The sequence below is a fragment of the Physeter macrocephalus genome, chromosome 14 (assembly GCF_002837175.3).
Source record: "Physeter macrocephalus isolate SW-GA chromosome 14, ASM283717v5, whole genome shotgun sequence".
NCBI classification, from domain to species: domain Eukaryota; kingdom Metazoa; phylum Chordata; class Mammalia; order Artiodactyla; family Physeteridae; genus Physeter; species Physeter macrocephalus.
The window spans coordinates 116,903,948-116,923,212 of NC_041227.1; the positions used below are offsets into that span (position 1 = coordinate 116,903,948).

Genomic DNA, 19,265 nt, shown 5'->3' on the forward strand with positions numbered 1-19,265 from the left:
GGAATTAGGGTGGGAGGGAGGGAGAGGAGAATGATTGCCCCCAGTACATGAGGTCTTGGCCCAGCCGGCCCTGAGTGGGCTGCCAGACTGGCCCCTCCCTTGGTGCTGCCAATACCAGCTGCCAGGCACGGGGGCAGCCCCAGAGGAGAGGGAAGCTGGGTAAAGGGAATGGAAGGCTTCCAGGGCAGCCTTGCCCAACTCCACAGGCCCCGTAGGGGGGCTCTCAGGGAGGGGGCTGGGACCCAGGCAAGGCTCAGGGAGGGTGTTCCCTGCTCTGTCAAGGCATATAGGCAGTCCTGAGCTTGTGAGGATTCAAGACACCCCTCCCTGGACTTTCCGAAGACAGGACCAGCCTCAGATGTGACTGGGCTGGGGTGAGCGGAGAGGCAGGATCATGTATGGACCATAGTCTGCGGACTAGGCCCTGTGCCCACTGTGGAACCCTACGCAAGCCCCCTCCCCTCTCTGGACTCCATTTCTTATCTGAATAATTTCAGAGGGTTGAAACATCTGCCAGCCAGGGGTCTTTCTTTTTTCTACTGCAGGCGCGGGTGCACAGTGGCGGGAGTGATGGAAGGCGGGGCGGTGGGGCCCCCTGGGTGAGCTGCCTTCTTTGGAATCCCCAGTCTTTCCCCTCAATACGCTTTGTCTCTGAGATTACAAAAGCTGTGTCCCCAACCCACACAAACACACGCGCACACACACACGCTAAACTTTTTAAATCTAGAGACTCAAAAGATGACAAACGCCAGGGCTGGAAGGCTGGTCCAACCCTTCCGTCCTCCCTTTTTACAGATGAGAAAACTGAGGCCCTGCTTTGGGATTTCCGGAGCCCGGGATTTCCCAGCCCTCCCACCCTCATCCTCCAGCCACTCCTGCGCCGCCTGCTCAGCACGGTCCGCGGCAGCTCCGCGGGGCCGCCGGCGAGGCCTGGCTGGGACTCCCGGGTGACCCGGCCATCGGGGCAGCCCCTGTGCTCGGCGCCAGCCCCCCCTCGCTGCCTGGGGCCCGGCCGCGGCCCCTGCCGCCGTGCACTCGCCGGGGAGTCAGCCACCAAGGGCGGAGGCAGGGAGGGAGCGACCGAGGCTGGGAGGGGTGTTGGCGAGAGCTCGCGCGCTGTGTATGGTCTATCAGAGGCAGCTGACCTTTGAGGAGGAAATCGCTGCTCTCGGCTCCTTCCTGTAGTAACAGCCGCCGCCACCGCCTCCGCCGCCGCCAGGAGCCCGGGCCGGGAGCGAGCGTCAGCCCCGTAGCCGGACGGCTCTGCGCGACCAGGTGGGTGGCCCGGCCGCGCGTCCCCGGCGGCGCGCGCGCAGAGGGGGCCCCTGGCTGCTGCCCCGTTCCCCTCACCGCAGGACCCGGAGCCCGACGGCCGGAGGGGTGCAGGGGACGGTCCCCGGGACCGAGAGGGAGTTTCGGCGCAGCGCGCAGCGCGGACGAGAGACGAGGGACGCGGGACGCTGATGGAGGGAGGGGGCCGAGGGTGGACGCCATCCTCGCCGGCAGAGGGCAGGGGGCGCTGTCGGACTGGACAGTGGGAGACCTCGGGGCACAGCTGGGGGGGACGCAGCCCAAGAGAGGGAGTGTCTGTCTCCCCAGCCCTCTCTCCTTAACCCCAGCCACGTGCTTACGGTGACAGAGCCGTCCAGTGGGAACCGTCGGTGGCGTTGCCCAAACGTTGGGCTGGAATATCCCCCGTTCCCAGAAATGGGGACTCGGGGTTCGAAGCAGGGTGGGGGGATTCTTGCAGCCCTCCCCAGAGGGCCCGTGGGCCTCCGCCATCAAGTTTCTCTTTCGGTTTCTAGCTGTTCCCCCCCGGGGAAGCCCCGGTGGGGCGAGGGGAGAGGAAGACGGGGAGGGCACCTGACTTTCGGGAGCCCCTCCCCAAGCCTCAGCGGGCTCCTCGCTGGAGGGAAGGGCGGCCTTCCCCTCCTCACCCTCTCTCTTCCCGCACAGGAAGGCGTGTCTGTGGGAGGGGAGGGGCCGGGCCTGACCGCGGTCCCGGGATGGGTGGGCATGGCAGGGCCAGGGGCAGGCCCAGCCCTCGCCAACGACAAGGAGGCGCCTCTTCAGCCCTCTGCTCTCGCTAGGTGAACGGACATGGCGGGCTGGATCCAAGCCCAACAGCTGCAGGGAGATGCGCTTCGCCAGATGCAGGTGCTGTATGGGCAGCACTTCCCCATCGAGGTCCGGCATTACTTAGCGCAGTGGATCGAGAGCCAGCCGTGGTAGGTGCCCCTGCCTGGTGCCATCCAAGCCCCTTGGCCTTTAGGTCTCCTCTTTGTGGTTTGGTGAGATTCTGGTCCTGTCTGTCCCGCACTGTGCAGAAGGGGCGGTGTCCTTGGGAAAGGGGAACAGGGAAATGGGAGTCTGGGAGAGGAGAGGGAATGTTTCTAGACTCTGATGCCTGTGGAGCTGCCAGGAACAAGTCTTGTGGGCACGAGCCTTGCATTTCCACATCCCTCTCGGCGCCTGACCTCCATGCCCAAGGAGGCGCCATAGTAGGCTTCTCTCTCCTGCCCTGCCCCAAGGGATGCCATCGACCTGGACAATCCCCAGGACCGACCCCAGGCCACCCAGCTCCTGGAGGGGCTGGTGCAGGAGCTGCAGAAGAAGGCAGAGCACCAAGTGGGGGAAGATGGGTTCTTACTGAAGATCAAGCTGGGGCACTACGCCACGCAGCTCCAGGTGGGTGTGAGCTTGGGGCCTCGAGGCTCCAGCTGGGCATGAGCTCCAGGCCACGCAGCTCCAGGTGGGTGTGAGCTTGGGGCCTCGAGGCTCCAGCTGGGCATGAGCTCCAGGCCACGCAGCTCCAGGTGGGCGTGAGCTCCGGGCCATCTGCAGGGTGCAGTGTCCGCCTTCTCTTTCCAGCACCAGAACCCCTGGTTTTTTTCCTGGTTTGGCCGCTGACTCACCGTATGACCCTGAGCTTATCGGCAACTTTTCTGTGCTTCAATTTCCCCCACCCCCTCTTTCTAAATCAGACCTGTCAGATTCCCCTTAGCATATTACAAAGCAAGAGGTGGGGCGTGTTTGTCCCCAAGAGAAGGGGGATGGGTGAAAGTGCATTCTGGGCAGATCAAGCAGAAGGGATGGGGGTAGAGCAAGTCAAGATTCTGTTGTCAGAGAAGGGAATCCTGGCAGATTCTAGAAATGAGGCAACGAGGCAGCCAGACATCCCTCTTGGGGCTCTTTTAAAGGCTTTTTCAAAGAGCTGCTGAAGTGGCGTGCAAGAGGAGCAGAGTTGTCCTGGAGCCTTGAATTAAGGTTTTAGATGTAAGGTGTAGCTTCTCCTTCACCTGAGGATGTGGGGGGAAGGAATATAGGGGAGAGAGGAGGTTTTTGTGGCAGCAGGAAAGGGTTGAGGGTGGTAATCATAGTTGAGCATTTGTTGGAACTCACTTGACTATTTAGAGAGCCCTTCTTAAATACAAGCAGCAGGGTGCCAGAAAAATAAAAAGTCCGTCCCAGAAGAGGCAGGAACCACGAGAAACTTGATGGGACGAGGGAAGCAAAATAGGAACCCAGGGCCAGGACTATAGTGGAGGTACCGTGACCTTGGCATTAGATGCCCTGGGTCTTGAGTCATCTGCTCACTCACTTGCTTGCCTCTGGACAAGTACTTAATCTCTCTGAGCATCAGTTTTCTCATCTGTGAAATGAGGATAACAGTTTCTGCTTATGTCATAGGGTTTCTCTGATGCACAAGTCAAAGGAGATGGCAGATTGGAAGTGCTTTGTAAACTGTTTCTAATGCACTGCAAACCAAATATGAAGATCTGCGAGGGGAAATCAAGTCAAGGAGAGATAGAGGTTCTGGTGACAGTTCCTGAGGCTTCCCAGGGGAAGCTGAGGCAGGGGCTGGAGGAGAGGAAGGGGTGGGCGTGGCACTGCAATGGTCATCGTGGGAGCAGAGGATGGCCACTGGCAGCTGCTGTTGGATTCTTTCAGAACACGTATGACCGTTGCCCCATGGAATTGGTGCGCTGCATCCGCCATATTCTGTACAATGAACAAAGGCTGGTCCGAGAAGCCAACAATGTGAGTGTCCCATGGGTTGGGGGAGAGGTTTTGGGAAGTCCTTCTACCTGCTTTTATATGTTTTATAAATACTGGCATGACAAAGCACCAAAGAAATAAAAGACATGGGCAAGTGTGAGAGGCAGTATCACATGCAGGTGTAGACTGACACCCGCCCCCTACTCCCCGGCTTCAGTCCCTGGCTCTACTACTTACTAGCTGTGTGACTTGAGCAAGTTACTTAACCTCTCTGAGCCTCTGTCTTTTTCTATTATAAATGAGGACGGTCATAGCATCTACCCTGTAGGGTTATTGTGAGATGCTATGTGGGCAAAGGGTAGACAAACACAAATGAAACAGAAAAGGAAGCCCTAAAAACACACATACACATCAGGAGATGCAATCTGTGTCAGCGATGGCATTACAAATCACCAGGGAAAAGATCTGTCATTCAATAAATGGGGCTGGAGACAAAAGAAGAAATATCCTCTGGTGTGGTCTATGAGGGGAAACAGAGCCGAGGTCTATGTCAGAAGAAGTAACCCGGCAAGCTCCGGGAAGCGAGGCCTAGCGAGAGCAGGCCTCGTCCCCCATGTTCTGAAATCATAAAGGCATCAGACATTGCGTGGACAATGGTACAAATGGTATATTATCTGCAGGAAAGCAAAATGAATTTCATAAAATGATATCCCATAGGTAAAGACCACAGACTAGTGCCTGGGGCGAAGTCATATTTATTATTTACTTGTGGTGGACACTGGTTTCAAGAATTGGAGAGTTCATTCCGTAAACATTTACTGAGGTCTTGCTGTGCATCTGACCCTGGACTAGGACGGGAAAAACAGATAAAGTCCTTGTCTCCATCTCAAGGGAATTCAGGCGATGATAGATTCTTTGGGTGTGAGCTGAGTGCTAAGCGGGCCTATTTGGAAAAAGGATCCAACTCAGACTGGAGCTGGCTGGCTGGTGGAGGGGAGGGTGTCCTGAGGAAAAGGATGCCCGAACTATAGTGAGGAAAGAGGGAGGAAGGAGGCAGGATGAGTTTTCTAGTCGAAAATAACAGCAGTATATGTGAGGGCAGGAAGGCACGAGCCACCTTATGACGTTCGAAGAACTGTAAGTGTTCAGTGCTACTGGGGAGAAGGGAGCCAACTGGGCAGAAGCCAGGTCACAAAGGGTCAACTGGTACAACTCTTGACTTGGTGCAATGACAGAGCTATCTGTAAATGTACAGATGAGTTCGGCTCCAATTAAGAAATGCCTGCGATGCAGGTGCTGTCATGGTTGGGGGGAAATAATTGTTCTCCCAGTCATCAAGCTGTTCTTCAGCACCTCTGATGTCCTGGGCCTTGGGGATTTTGTGGTGCACAAGACAGACAAGGTCCTAGGCCTTAGGGAGTTCACATCCTAGTGCAGGGAGGCAGGCAAGAAAGAACATGCAGGCTTCCCTGGTGGCGCAGTGGTTAAGAATCCGCCTGCCAATGCAGGGGACACAGGTTTGAGCCCTGGTCCGGGAAGATCCCACATGCTGCAGAGCAACTAAGCCCGTGCGCCGCAGCTACTGAGCCTGCGCTCTAGAGCCCGTGCTCTGCAAGAAGAGAAGCCACGAGGATGAGAAGCCCACGCACCGCAAGGAAGAGTAGCCCCTGCTCGCCGCAACTAGAGAAAGCCTGTGAGCAGCAACGAAGATCCAACACAGCCAAAGATAAAAACAAATTAATAAATTTAAAGAAAGAAAGAACGTGCAAGAACAAGACACCTTCAGTAAGGGAGGTCCTATTTTAAATTGGCTCATCAGAGAGGGTCACTCTGAAAAGGTGCCAGTGGAAGTGCCAGCAGGAAGGTTTGGTGCCAGAATGTTCCAGGGTGATGGAACAACAAATACAAAGGCCCTGAGGTAGGAACACGCTTATGTATTCAGGAACAGAAAGTAGCTGGTGTGCTTGGGCAGCAGTGGCGCTGCGGGTAGGGTAGGCAGAGGCTATCGGCTAGGGCCGTGGAGGGTGTGGAAGGAGTTTGGATTTTATTCTGAGAGCAGATCATTGGAAAGGCCCTAAAGACTTGGTTGAAGGAGTAGATCCGACCAGGTTAGTTAAATGGCTGGATCCACAAAACCCTTGTGGATGCCTCCCCTCTCACTTCATTTGGGGTCTCCAGGATGCCACCTGTGAGCGGTTCACACTTTTCCCTCAGTCACAAGAAGGTCTCGAGTGAGGACACAGATGATGTGTCACACAGCCTTGTCCCGCACTGTGTCCCCAGCACCTAGCACAGGTGGCATCGCGGCATCGGGTCAGCGAATGACTACGAAATGAGGGGTCATCATCATTAGTAGGAAAACCCAGGTAACTCCTGGGACATGTTGAGTTCTAGTCTCTCCAGAGAGAACTCAGATGGACTCTGTGTGGGATACTCTGGTGGAGGTTAGAACTGCAATAGAAGTTTCTTCCATGCTTTATGAAGATGCTATAGTCTGCCAGGTCACCTGTTTCTCTTCCTTTACCCTCTCCACCCCCATTCTGGCAAATGACTCTCCTTCTGACTCAAAGTACCCTTCCTTCTTATTCTAGATCTGGCATTTGGGGTCTGTGGTATGGGCGTTCCCCAGGGCCTGAGGTTTTCTCCCATCCTCGCTGCCCAGCTCACTGCTGCCCACATTCTCCCCTGATATGTCTCCAGGGTAGTTCTTCTTCTGGGATCCTGGTTGATGCCATGTCCCAGAAACACCTTCAGATCAACCAGACACTTGAGGAGCTGCGACTGGTCACACAGGACACAGAGAATGAGCTGAAGAAGCTGCAGCAGACTCAAGAGTACTTCATCATCCAATATCAAGAGAGCCTGAGGATCCAGGGTGAGGCTGGTGTAGGAGGGCAGCGTGTGTCTGGGGGACGGGAGTGAGACCACTTTGTGAACTCCTGCAGGGTTGGGGCTAGATCCATGTCTGTCTCCCCAGAACCTTATCCAAAGCTTGGGAGGAGTAACGCTCCCAGTGATGGAGCCCCTGCTATGGGCCAGGCTCCAGGCTAAACCCTTTGCATGCATTATTCACTACAACCTTTACAACAGCCCTAAAAAATAGGTAGTTGTATTATTCCTGTTTTGCAGATGATAAAACTGATGTTCAAAGAGAACACGTAATTTGGCCTGGGTTTCTTTTTTTTTCTTTAAATTTATTTATTTTATTTATTTATTTTTGGCTGCATTGGGTCTTCGTTGCTGCGCGTGGGCTTTTCTCTAGTTGCAGAGAGCAGGGCTACTCTTTGTTGTGGTGCGTAGGCTTCTCATTGCAGTGGCTTCTCTTGTTGTGGAGCACGGGCTCTAGGTGCACAGGCTTCAGTAGTTGTGGCACACGGGCTCTAGAGCGCAGGCTCAGTAGTTGTGGTGCATGGGCTTAGTTGCTCCGCGGCATGTGGGATCTTCCTGGACCAGGGCTCGAACCCGTGTCCCCCGCATTGGCGGGCGGATTCTTAACCACTGCGCCACCAGAGAAGCCCTGGCCTGGGTTTCTTGCAAGTTTCAGAACTGGATCTTAACTAGAGATATGTCATAAAATCTATATTTTAACCAAACTATATTTTAACCAATATCCAGTGAATATCTCAATGAATGAATGAATATGGACAAAGTGTTCCCCAGTCAAAGGGAGGACTTAGGTTGGGAGTCCGCTGGTTGAACCAGGCTGGGGAGAGGTGGAACTCCAGGAATGCCCCTTCTTGAGCCTAATAGGAGGTAAAGATGGGAGGAGGAGGTGACAGTGGAAAATTCTCCTGTCTCCTAGGTCTATAATTTGCTAGTGGCTGCCATAATAAGGGTGTAGGGAAAGAAAAATTAACTCAGAAGAAATTCACCCCAGGTACACTTTTAAGAGTCTCGAAATGTGGCTCATCTTCCTTCACTTCAAATTGACCCCAGAGCTGTACCACCCCATCCTAGTGAGAGCAAGAAGTATCAAACTGCCTTTTCCTTCGCTCTTCTATTTCTGGTGTCTTAAGGTAGAACCTTAGGTCATTGATTTTAGACCTTTCTTCTTTTCTAATGTATATATTCAGAGCTATCAATTTCCCTCTCATTCGTGCTTTAGCTGCATCTCGTCATTTTGAATATGCTGTATACTCACTCATTATCATTCAATTTGAAATATTATCTAATTTCTCTTCTGATTAATTATTTTACCCATATACTATTTAGAAGTATATTGTTTAATTTCCAAATGTTTTGTGTTTTTCTAGATGTCATATCATTATTGATTTCATTTTCATTTCATTGTTGAATTCCACTGTTGTCAGAGAACATACTCTATATGATCTCTTCTTGTAAATTTATTGAGACTTGTTCTATGCCCCAGCATATGCTCTGTGTTGGTGAATGTATTTTGTGGACTTAAATGTATGTTCTGAAGTTGTTTTATTTTAAAATAGCAATAATAAATTCAATAATGTTAACATATATAACATAATATATAATGTTAACGTAATAAAGTTAAAAAAACCCACACCAAATTTAGTGAGTAGAGTGGCATTGCTTTACATTTTTACAAATCTCTTTAATGTTAGGCTTAAGAGGAGATAGCTGGAGCTGGCTTTCAATCTGTTGTAACATCACATATCTTGTAACCTCTAGAAAACTCTGCTGTATGCTTATAAGTGAATAAGAGAAAAAAAGATAAGTAAGGTCCTATGACTTTATGAAAATAGTTCTGGCTTGGTGGACCTCCTATAAGGGTCTTAGGAACCCTTCAGGGATCCCTGGTTCACACTTTGAGAATCACTGATATATCTTTATTGATTTTTTTGCCTAATTGTTCTATCAGATGCTGAAAGAGAGGTATCAAAATCTCCTCTAGTATTGTGTAATTTTCCAATTATATATGTAAATATTTCTTTTATGTATTTTTGAAGCTTTGTTATTAGATGCATATACATTTAGAATTATTATGTCATTCTGATTGATTGACACCTTAATACTTATGGAATACCTTTCTTGATCTCTGGTAACACTCCTTGCCTTGAAGTCTACTTTATCAGATATTAGTATTACTCCTCCAGCCTTCTTATTCTGTTTTTAAATAGAAACATATTTTTATCCATCTTTTTAAAATGTGAAATGTAGACAGCATATAGTTGAGTCCAGCTTTTTTATTTATTCTGACAATCTTTGCTTTTAATCAAGGTGTTTAGTCCATTAATATTTAATGTAATAGCAATTGAGGTCCGCATGTTAATATTTATTTTGTTTTGTCCCTTTTCAGTATTTGTTCCTCTGTTCTTCCTTTTAATTGTTTAAGTTTTTTAAGATTCTATTTTAATTTAACTACTTAAGCTTTCCTCCTACCTTGCCCTGTCAGTGTTTTCTGTACCCTGAGACTAGCACATTGCCTGAATCATAGCAGGTGTTGAGTAAATGTTGGGGGGATAATTCTAGCAGCTCTTCTTCAGATCTGAATCCATCCCAGACTGCCCCGAAAGAAAGGAAGCCCCTCCTGCTAGATTAGGGAGCGGGACCTTTCAGGCTATTATTTCTACCCAAGGCCGTTGACTGGTTGACAGTACTGATGATCCTATTCTGGGGTTTTCTGTTTCCTATTTGTGAGGTTGGGTTTCGATTCTGGTTTGGGTTTGTCCCCATCGTGCAATGTCAGTTCAGTCTCATTTATCAAGCGCACCCATCAGAAACACAGACTACTGATCTGTCTGTGCAAGGGAAGTCTCAGCTCCCTCCAGTGGAGCAGACAGTTGCCTCAAGTGTCCTGGCGTCCTTCCCAGAAGCTTCTCCAATTTGCCAGGAGAGACCTAAGTGGGTCACTTGCATAAGGAGGCTGGGCCTGGTGTTGGGATCCCCGCCACCTCCCTGTGGGTGGCAGGATTCTGAGGTGGCTCTCCAGATTCTTCTGCTATGTTCCTTACCTGCTCAGTCCCCCGCGGTCGTGTCAGAGCCATATTTCTAAGTTCTCTTCTAGTTCTGGGCTTTCCTGGCTGTCTAGGGTAGCTTTAGTGTGTCCTTAGTAGCTTTGTGCGTCCATAGGGCAGGGCCTCGGTCAGTGTGACATGGCCGTGAGAGGCCTGCCAGGAACTTGACCAAGACCTGCTGACTGACGCTCTCATCTTCTTGACTCAGCCCCAGTAAGGACCGTGGGACGTTCCAAAAGCCTATTGGTGGGGGTAGGAATGCCAGCATCTAGGATGGTGATTGCCTGTGGAGGGAGGGATGGGGATGCCGGCAGGGGAGGGTGTACAGGTGCTTAACTGTGGAAATGTTTACTTTCTTAAGCTGGCTTCTTGATACACAGGTGTTCCTTGTATCATCCTTTCTATCAGTACTTGTCTAGGTCTTAAGTGTTATATAACAGAGTTTTTGAAAAGGACGTCAGTGAGGCCTCGTTCCCTTATTCCTGCCATCGATGAGATGCCTGACAGCTGGTGGGGAGGGAAGCTGCCTCCCTCTCTTGAGAGAATCTTGCTGCTTTCGTGTCCCCAGCGGCCCTGGACACTCTGTCTCTCTCCCTCTTCCGGTTGGTCTGCTGAGCTCACAGTGACCCAACCTGGACAAACCTGTTAGGCCCCTGCAGCACCTGGAGAAACCGCCCCCTTCCCCGAGGAGAGGCGGCTGCGCTCAGCCCCGCGGAGCAGGGCCTTCCTGATGAGGCTTTGTCCTGTGAGGTTGGGGCTGAGAGCTGCTCCAGCAGCCTTGAATCCTGTCCTGTAACCCATTGACCATGAGGACTGACTCACCTGGAGCTGGTGGTGCCAGGCAGCTTCCTGAGCACTTTCTGTATCACCGTTTATTTAACGTCACAGCAGCCGCTGAGGCAGGTGCCGTGATTCTCCCATTTGACACCTGGGGAGGCTGAGGCATAGGAGAGTGAGGTGATTTGCCCGAGTTCACCCACCTTTTAAACGGCGAGGACACACTTCAGACCAGGCAGGGTGGCTCTAAGCCGGACCCCGCGTGGGGAGAGGAGGGCTGGGTGGGCAGGGAGGCCATGGGCTGGCTCCTCCTCAGCTGTACCCCAAGCTTCCGTCTCCCCACTCCCCAAGGGGAGCTCAGAATCGGGGGGCCAGGGGACGGAGCCCACTCATCTTTGGGCACTATGGCTGTGGAGCCCTGACTGGCCACCTGTCAGCTGTGTCCCCTCCAGGGTTTTGCCTCCAGAACAGGTGAGTGCAGTTCTGCCGGGCTCCCTGCTGGACCCGGGGAGGTCATGGTCGTGGGTGTCCTGTCCCCTCCTCCAGCTCAGTTTTCCCAGCTGGCCCAGCTGAACCCCCAGGAGCGTCTGAGCCGGGAGACGGCCCTCCAGCAGAAGCAGGTGTCCCTGGAGGCCTGGCTGCAGCGCGAGGCCCAGACGCTGCAGCAGTACCGCGTGGTGAGTGGGCTCTGCGTCCCTCACCTCCCGGGCGTGGAGGTGACACCCCGAGCCGAGCCGTCCCGGGGAGCTGAGAGAGGGAGAGAGCCAGGAGGAGAGCGGGACCCAGCAGAGCAGGAGGCCAGAGGCTTCCCCGCTGTGTGGGCGCGCAGGGCAGAGCGGGTCGGCAAGGGGTGAGGGGAGGCCCTGCGGGGCTGTTCTGAGAGCCCAGAAGGGCCGCTCCCCCGCCGCCCGCCCCTCAGGAGCTGGCCGAGAAGCACCAGAAGACCCTGCAGCTGCTGCGGAAGCAGCAGACCATCATTCTGGATGACGAGCTGATCCAGTGGAAGCGGCGGCAGCAGCTGGCGGGGAACGGAGGGCCCCCCGAGGGCAGCCTGGACGTGCTACAATCCTGGTAATGGGTGTGGGGGGCCGGGCGGGGGCGGCAGGGGCTCAGCGTGGTGCCACCGGCTGCTGTCCTGCTCCTGTGTTTACGTGAGCAGCCGGCTCCCTCTGTCGGGGCACAGGTCTTATTTCACCAGTGGTCTGGTTCCTGCTGCAGGCTTTGGTGCCCCCGTCCTGTGCCACCTTCCCCGGGAGGGGCGTCCCTGGGTGAGGGAGTGCGGTGGGGCCAGGTGTGCCGAGTGACGCTCAGGCTGGTTGGACCCAAGTCAGGGTCGCTCCTGTGTGTTTCTTTGTGTTTCTGGAAGGCAGGGCAGCCGTGCTCTGCTCAGTGGACAGGACAGGCCAGGCGGCTAAGGCGCCGAGCCTTCCTGGGGGTGGAGCTGGGTCTGGGCCTTCTCCCCAGCCTGGGAGCCGTCTGGCTTCTGGCCTGGAGGAAGCGGGTGAAGGCTTTGTCCTTCCCTTCGGCCTCGGGGCTCATGTAACAGTCTACCTATCATTTTATTCCATCTTCAAACAATTTTGTTAGGCTAGGGATCATTTCCTTCCTTTACCAAAGAGAAGACAAACATACAGAGCTAAGAATGAGTCCTAGGCCACCCATACATTAGTACAGAGCCATAGCTGAAAGGCAGATCTGACAGCTAATTCTATCTTCTTTCCCTTCCAACATCAAATTGGCTAGTAAAGCCATAGCCAAATCATATTTTCCACTTTATAAAATATACTTTTTCATTTGGATAGGCCCACTAGGAAATTTGGAATTTAATCAGGGAATACTCACATAAGTATTCAAATATCCCAAAGATACTTACCTAAATATTTCATCACGGGAGGAAATCATCGAGAAGCAGCCCCCTCAGGTCCTGAAGACCCAGACCAAGTTCGCAGCCACCGTGCGCCTGCTGGTGGGCGGGAAGCTGAACGTGCACATGAACCCCCCCCAGGTGAAGGCCACCATCATCAGTGAGCAGCAGGCCAAGTCGCTGCTCAAGAACGAGAACACCCGCAAGTACGTTGCTCTGCTCCCATCTGCCCCTCCCTCAGCTCAGCCTCTATTCTACAGCAGGCATCCTGGGTGATGGGGACAGCATGGCCTCCCTCCCTGAAACTCTTTGTCCTGCATTGCGATGTGGTCCCGTGTCGCTCCAGTTCACTCCGTCTGTCCTGGCGTACACTTCGCACACATAGTAAATCAACAAGGATTTCGCTGCTGGGTGTCGCAGGACCTGTGCTGAGCACTGAGACACAGCTGTGATCCACACAGACCTTGGCTCTGTCCCTGCCCAACCTCGAGACAGAAAATTAAAATAAAGCAATATCACAGCGCCTGCAGTACATGGGTAGTCAAGGAGGGCCTTTCTGAGGATATATTTGAGTGGAGACCTGAATGAGAAGGTCAAGAGTGTTCGGGGAGATAGGAAGGGCAAGGACAGAAGTCCCGAGGAAGGCACTGAGCGTACGTGTTCAGCAAACAGACAAGGCAGTGGACTCGCTTGTCCTGAGTGAGGCCAGGGAGGCGGGCAGGGGTTGATCTCGGGAATCTTTGTAGGCTGTGGTCATGATTTTTATCTCAAGTGCGCTAGAAACTGCCGAAGGCCCCCACATCAATCTTAAATTTATTTATTTATTTATTTATTTATTCATTTATTTATTTATTGGCTGCGTTGGGTCTTTGTTGCTGCCCGCAGGCTTTCTCTAGTCGCGGCGAGTGGGGGCTGCTCTTCGCTGCGGTGCACAGGCCTCTCATGGCGGTGGCTTCTCTTTGCCGTGGAGCACGGGCTCTAGGCACGTGGGCTTCAGTAGCCGTGGCACGCGGGCTCAGTAGTCGTGGCACGCGGGCTCAGTAGTCGTGGCACGCGGGCTCAGTAGTCGTGGCTCGCGGGCTCAGTAGTCGTGGCTCGCGGGCTCAGTAGTCCCCACATCAATCTTGATACCCAGGGAATTTTAATGATAGAGACACAGGCCCCACCCTTGGAGACTTTGCTCAGGTGCTCTCAGGTTGATGAGAAAGTGAGCCCAGGGACACTCGGAGAAATGCTCTTAGGGGAGGGGCAGGGGCTGCTGGCAGGGCTTCCTGGAGAAGTCTGGGCCCAGGGTGCAGACAGGATGGTGCTCCTGGCCTGGGCCCAGTGGAGATGGGTTCCTCTCTGCTTCGCAGTGAGTGCAGCGGGGAGATCTTGAACAACTGTTGTGTGATGGAGTATCACCAGGCCACAGGCACCCTCAGCGCTCACTTCAGGAACATGGTGAGGACAGGGCCCCGCCCATGGAGGGAGGCCCACCCAGAGCTGAGTCCTCGTAACCAGCGGCTTTCTCCTCGTTCCCCTCTGACCTCCCGCCCTGCAGTCGCTAAAGAGGATCAAGCGCGCTGACCGGCGAGGCGCAGAGTCCGTGACGGAGGAGAAGTTCACGGTCCTGTTTGAGTCTCAGTTCAGCGTTGGCAGCAATGAGCTTGTGTTCCAGGTGAAGGTGAGACCCGGCTCCCCCGTCCCCTTGCAGGCCGCCTGGCTGGCTTGGGAAAGCCAGAGACTTGAATCCTCACACGGACTCAGTCCAGTTACCCCGTGATGCTCTCAGAAAACCTAATTTCACCCTGCTGGTGCCCATTTGCGAGGTTATAATCTGGCACCAGCCCGCAGAATTTAGGCAATGGGCCAAGAAGAAATATGTTGTGTTTTTTGTTTGGTTTGGGTTTGGTTTTGCTGGGAGGGGCTTGAGGAATGAGGGTTGGGAGTCTCCCCCGAGAGGAGGGCAAGACGGTGGTCATATGCCCTCACCCCTCATTCCCTGGATTCCCGTAGACCCTCTCCCTTCCTGTGGTTGTCATCGTTCACGGCAGCCAGGACCACAATGCTACTGCCACCGTGCTATGGGACAATGCCTTTGCTGAGCCGGTGAGTCCCCGTGAGACCCTCACCTCGGCCCCTCGGAGTTTCCCAGGGTCAGCCCCAACCCCAGGGCCCCTGCTGGGTGGTCTTCCCCAGCCCTAGGGCCAGACCAGAGGTCAGGGGGCAGCTGGTGTGAACACCCGGCCCTCGGCATGTCCTAGGCTCTGTCTGGGCTCCGGGTCACAGGACTGGGGTCTCCTAGGTCTGTGAGCGTGGTCTTGGGGCTCTGGTTCCTGATCTTTCTCCCCAGGGTCCTGGTCTGGGTCTCCATCCCTGTATGCCCACCCCTCTGCCCCTGCCCCCAGCCTTTCTTTCCCTTGCATTTTTGTCTCCTTTTCTGGATCTTTCTCAGTCCCCTCTATCTCTTGGCATCTGTATCTGTGTGTGCGTAAATATCTCCTACTCCCTCAATCTGCCTTTTTTTCCTCTCTTCTCTCCCCTTCAGGGCAGGGTGCCGTTTGCGGTGCCTGACAAAGTCCTGTGGCCGCAGCTGTGCGAGGCGCTCAACATGAAATTCAAGGCCGAAGTGCAGAGCAACCGGGGCCTGACCAAGGAGAACCTCGTGTTCCTGGCGCAGAAGCTGTTCAACAGCAGTAGCAGCCACCTCGAGGACTACAACGGCATGTCCGTGTCCTGGTCCCAGTTCAACAGGGTGAGGGACGCCGCCCGCTGCCTGCCTGGGACCACCCTGCCACCCTTCCCCCACCTCACACACAGGTTACTGCCCCTGGTCAGTGGCCCCTCTCTACCCCCATCCCCCCTCTTCTACAACCAGGAGAGACAGGGGCTAGCACCCCAAGGAATGCAGGCAGCCATGAGAGCCAAAGCAGGACGAAGGAAGGAACCCGGAGCTGGGAGTCAGGGTTCCCGGGCTCTAGTCCTCGATGTGTTAACTGATTTGCCAGGCCCCTTCCCTCCTCTGTGCTGCGCTTTTCCCATCTGTAAAGCGAAGGGGTTGGGCAGGAATGACTTTGGAGGTCTCATCCAGCTTGGACAATTCTTTGCACCTCCGCCCCCCACCCCGTGGGATTGTCCCGGACCCCTGTGTCTGCGAGGCAAGAGGCCAGCGTACTCTCTGGTTCCCTAGGATATGAGCAGGGGCTGTGGCAGCTTGCTGGAGTGTGGGGCAAGTCAGATGAGGACCTGGGAGCAGGTCTGGGTGAGGACAAGAGGGCACTGAGTGTTCCCTGAACCACCCGTGACGACGGGGGCACAAGCCCTGACTTGGGGTTTCCTGGGGGCTCTCAGGAGAACTTGCCAGGCTGGAACTACACCTTCTGGCAGTGGTTCGATGGGGTCATGGAGGTGCTGAAGAAACATCACAAGCCCCATTGGAATGACGGGTGAGGAATGGGGTCTGGGAGGTCATGGGCTCAGGGGACAGTGGCTGCTGCCAGCAGTGACACTGTATGCTTGATGCACCCAGGGCCATCCTAGGTTTTGTGAATAAGCAACAGGCCCACGACCTGCTCATCAACAAGCCCGACGGCACCTTCCTGTTGCGCTTTAGCGACTCAGAAATAGGGGGCATCACCATCGCCTGGAAGTTTGACTCTCGTGAGTTCCCTACGTGCCCACACTCTAGCCCCAGTGGCCCTGTCTTCCATTTCCTTGTTCCCTATTCTCCATCAGGCCTGCATCCTTAGCGGGTATCCGGTGGGAAAGATGGGAACTGAGCTTGGAGGGTGGGAGGAGTGTTGCTCAGAAGCACGTTCCCTCTCTGTTGTTTTCCACTTGGGAGAACCTAAAATCCCTGGCCTCCTGGACTCCAGAACTGCCGGGCGAGTCCTTCTCTGCCCTGACCCAGCCTTGTTGGTATCTGCTTGCCCGTGGTCATTTCCTTGCCCTATGCCGAGGAGCACAGGGGTGGGGTTGCAGTGCAGGCTAGTAAAAGCCCTGATGTCTCTGCAAGCCTGCCCCGAAGGCCCACAGCTCTGATCCTCCTCCCGGGGGTGGTGGGTTGTGAGAATGAGCTTGGCCTTTTCACAGCTGACCGTAACCTGTGGAATCTGAAGCCGTTCACCACGCGGGATTTCTCCATCCGGTCCCTGGCCGACCGGCTGGGGGACCTGAGCTATCTCATCTACGTGTTTCCCGACCGGCCCAAGGATGAGGTCTTCTCCAAGTACTATACTCCTGTGCTCGGTGCGTCCTGCCCAGATAACTCCCGGGCCTAGGCAGTGGGGACGCCCCAAGAAGAGCCGAGGGGCCGTTTCCCCTGTGGGTGTTTGTCCGTGGGATGGTGCAAGGCACGTGGAGAGGATTTCAGGGCTCACAACTGAAGAAAGGGAAAGCAAAACCTCTGACCCAGCTTTCTTCCCTGCAAAGCAAAACACTGAGTGGGACTCACTTCTGTGCCCTTGGAGGAGGAGGCTGCAGTGCTGGGGGAGGAGCCATAATGCAAACCCACAGATAGTGTACGACTCCCATCTTGATCAGCTGCCCTCACCACTCTCCACCCTCGAACCTACCCTCAAGTTGAGTGTAGGAAACAAAATGACAGGTTTTTCCTCTTCAACCTGTCCCCAGTCCATTGGTTGGGTTGGTTCCTTGGTGTTGATTCTGTTTCCTCGGCAGGGGTGGGGGTGAGGAGAGAGAGAGCAAACAGGTCAGAAAAGGAAGCAGGAGAAGGGATGAGACTGAAGCCAGGGCCTGGGTGGTGTTTATTGGGAGTCTGTGGGAAATTTCATCCCTGCTGAGGCCCCCTGGTAATGTGGAGGGAGGCAGACTGCATAGGTGGGTTTCCACTCCCCTGGGAGCTCCCAGAGACTTCGGTTCTCATCACCATTCCCCCCCACCCCCCCGCCGCCCTCGGCAGCTAAAGCAGTGGACGGATACGTGAAGCCACAGATCAAGCAAGTGGTCCCTGAGTAAGTGTCCCGGGTCCAGCTCTGGTCTCTTGCTGCCTCTCTTCTCCTCTCACCCCCCCACCTGGCTCTCCTCACCCCTCACCGCCGCCCCTCCTGGGGAGGGAGCTGGGCTTGGTCACCAGGGCGTCGCTACCCAGGGCCCCGCTCCCGCGGCCAGAGCCCCAGGCTCAGCGGGCCGCTCTGTCCTTCCGCACCTGAAAAAGACACGAAGGTGGCCCCTGAGCCCCTCCCCGCTGAGGCTGTGCTCTGCTTCCTCTCGCAGGTTTGTGAGCGCCTCTGCGGACTCTGCCGGGGGCAGCGCCACCTACATGGACCAGGCCCCCTCCCCAGCCGTGTGCCCCCAGGCTCATTATAACATGTACCCACAGAAGTAGGTTGTGTTCTCCTGGGGCTCCGTGGGGAGGAACTGGGCAGCCGGAGGGCTGGTGGGCAAGGACTCCAGAGCTCCTCTAGGTCTGAGACCACCCAGGCCAGGCCGGGCTCCGGCACACGCCCAGGTGCAGGGTGGGTGAGATCAGCCAATGCAAAGCATAGAGCATTTTGAAACTACACGTAGCAGGGTCCTTGCTCTGGTGCTGGCTAGCTGTGTGACCCTGGGGAAATTATTGAGCCTCTCTGATGCTCAGTCTCCTCACCTGTAAAATGGGGGCAAGAAGACCTACCACGTGGGACTGGGGTCAGGATTAAGTGAGAGAGTGCAGGTAGAGCATTTAGCACAGATAAGACTGTTATAAGGGCTTGATACAGGGTAGCTATGGATGGGGTAGTTGGTTCTTAGGAGTTGTGTGGGAACAGGGTATCAATTGCTCCTCTCTGGAGTTCCCAGAGAAGAGAATTAATTCTCTTCCAAGCTGTGGGTGGCCTGCTGCCGTGGGCCGACCACAGGCTTGGGAGTCACAGAGGCCGGAATTCCAGTCCTGACTCCACCTGCCAACGAGGTGGCCCTGAACAAGTTTCCTAACATGATTGAGTCTCAGTTTCCTCCTCTATAAAGTGGAGTAAATGAAATACCTGCCTTATGGGTGGCTGTGAGGGTTGGTGTAACGTGGTTGCAAGGCCCAGGCCTTCATCGGTGCTCAGTGCATGGTGCCTGGGGTTTCCTGGGCAGCTCATTCACCCAACTACCTCATTCCCCTGAGATCGCTCGATGAGGTTGTGAGCGATGAGACTAGAACTGGGGTGTCTCCCAACAAGCCAGTGACTGACTTATTCAACTTGGGGTGTGGGAGTCTGCAGGAGCGGGTCCTGCTCCCATGAGACTCTGGTCTGAGTGGGGAGCAGGCTGGACGCTGTCCCCCAGGAGCTGGGGGCTGTGAGGCATGCCAGCTCCCTCTGGTGTCCCTCTCTCTCTACCAGCCCCGACCCCGTCCTCGACCAGGATGGAGAATTCGACCTGGATGAGACCATGGATGTGGCCCGGCACGTGGAGGAACTCTTACGCCGCCCTATGGACAGTCTGGACCCCCGCCTCTCCCCGCCTACTGGTCTCTTCACCTCTGCCAGAGGCTCGCTCTCGTGAATGTTTGTTTGAACCCTGCACTTCTCTTTGGAAACGTGCCGGGTTCATATTCATTGTGATTTTGTTTCTGTATCGCTGTGCATATTGATGCCTTTGCAGGCAGCACGTGTCCACATGCATAGGCGCACGTTGGTGTACAAGGTGTGCCCGCCTCGCCTTCGCAGTCCTAGGTATGTGGCTGCCTTTTTCTTCAGATGGAGGCATTCCAAGAGCCCACTGGG

At 54.5% G+C, this 19,265-nt stretch overlaps 1 protein-coding gene across 1 annotated transcript; it reads left to right on the plus strand.

Annotated features, from left to right (window-relative positions):
- Nucleotides 1-1,172: 1,172 nt before the first annotated feature.
- LOC102978994 (signal transducer and activator of transcription 5A) lies at nucleotides 1,173-19,142 on the plus strand. Its single transcript, XM_024130177.3, has 19 exons — nucleotides 1,173-1,275; nucleotides 2,091-2,228; nucleotides 2,532-2,688; nucleotides 3,952-4,041; nucleotides 6,700-6,874; nucleotides 11,253-11,383; nucleotides 11,626-11,777; nucleotides 11,890-11,987; nucleotides 12,572-12,776; nucleotides 13,926-14,013; nucleotides 14,114-14,236; nucleotides 14,569-14,661; nucleotides 15,101-15,307; nucleotides 15,904-15,998; nucleotides 16,082-16,212; nucleotides 16,645-16,800; nucleotides 17,474-17,525; nucleotides 17,788-17,895; nucleotides 18,882-19,142. The coding sequence occupies exons 2-19, from the start codon at nucleotides 2,101-2,103 to the stop codon at nucleotides 19,042-19,044; spliced, it is 2,352 nt and encodes a 783-aa protein (XP_023985945.1). The 5' UTR covers nucleotides 1,173-1,275; nucleotides 2,091-2,100; the 3' UTR covers nucleotides 19,045-19,142.
- Nucleotides 19,143-19,265: the final 123 nt, after the last annotated feature.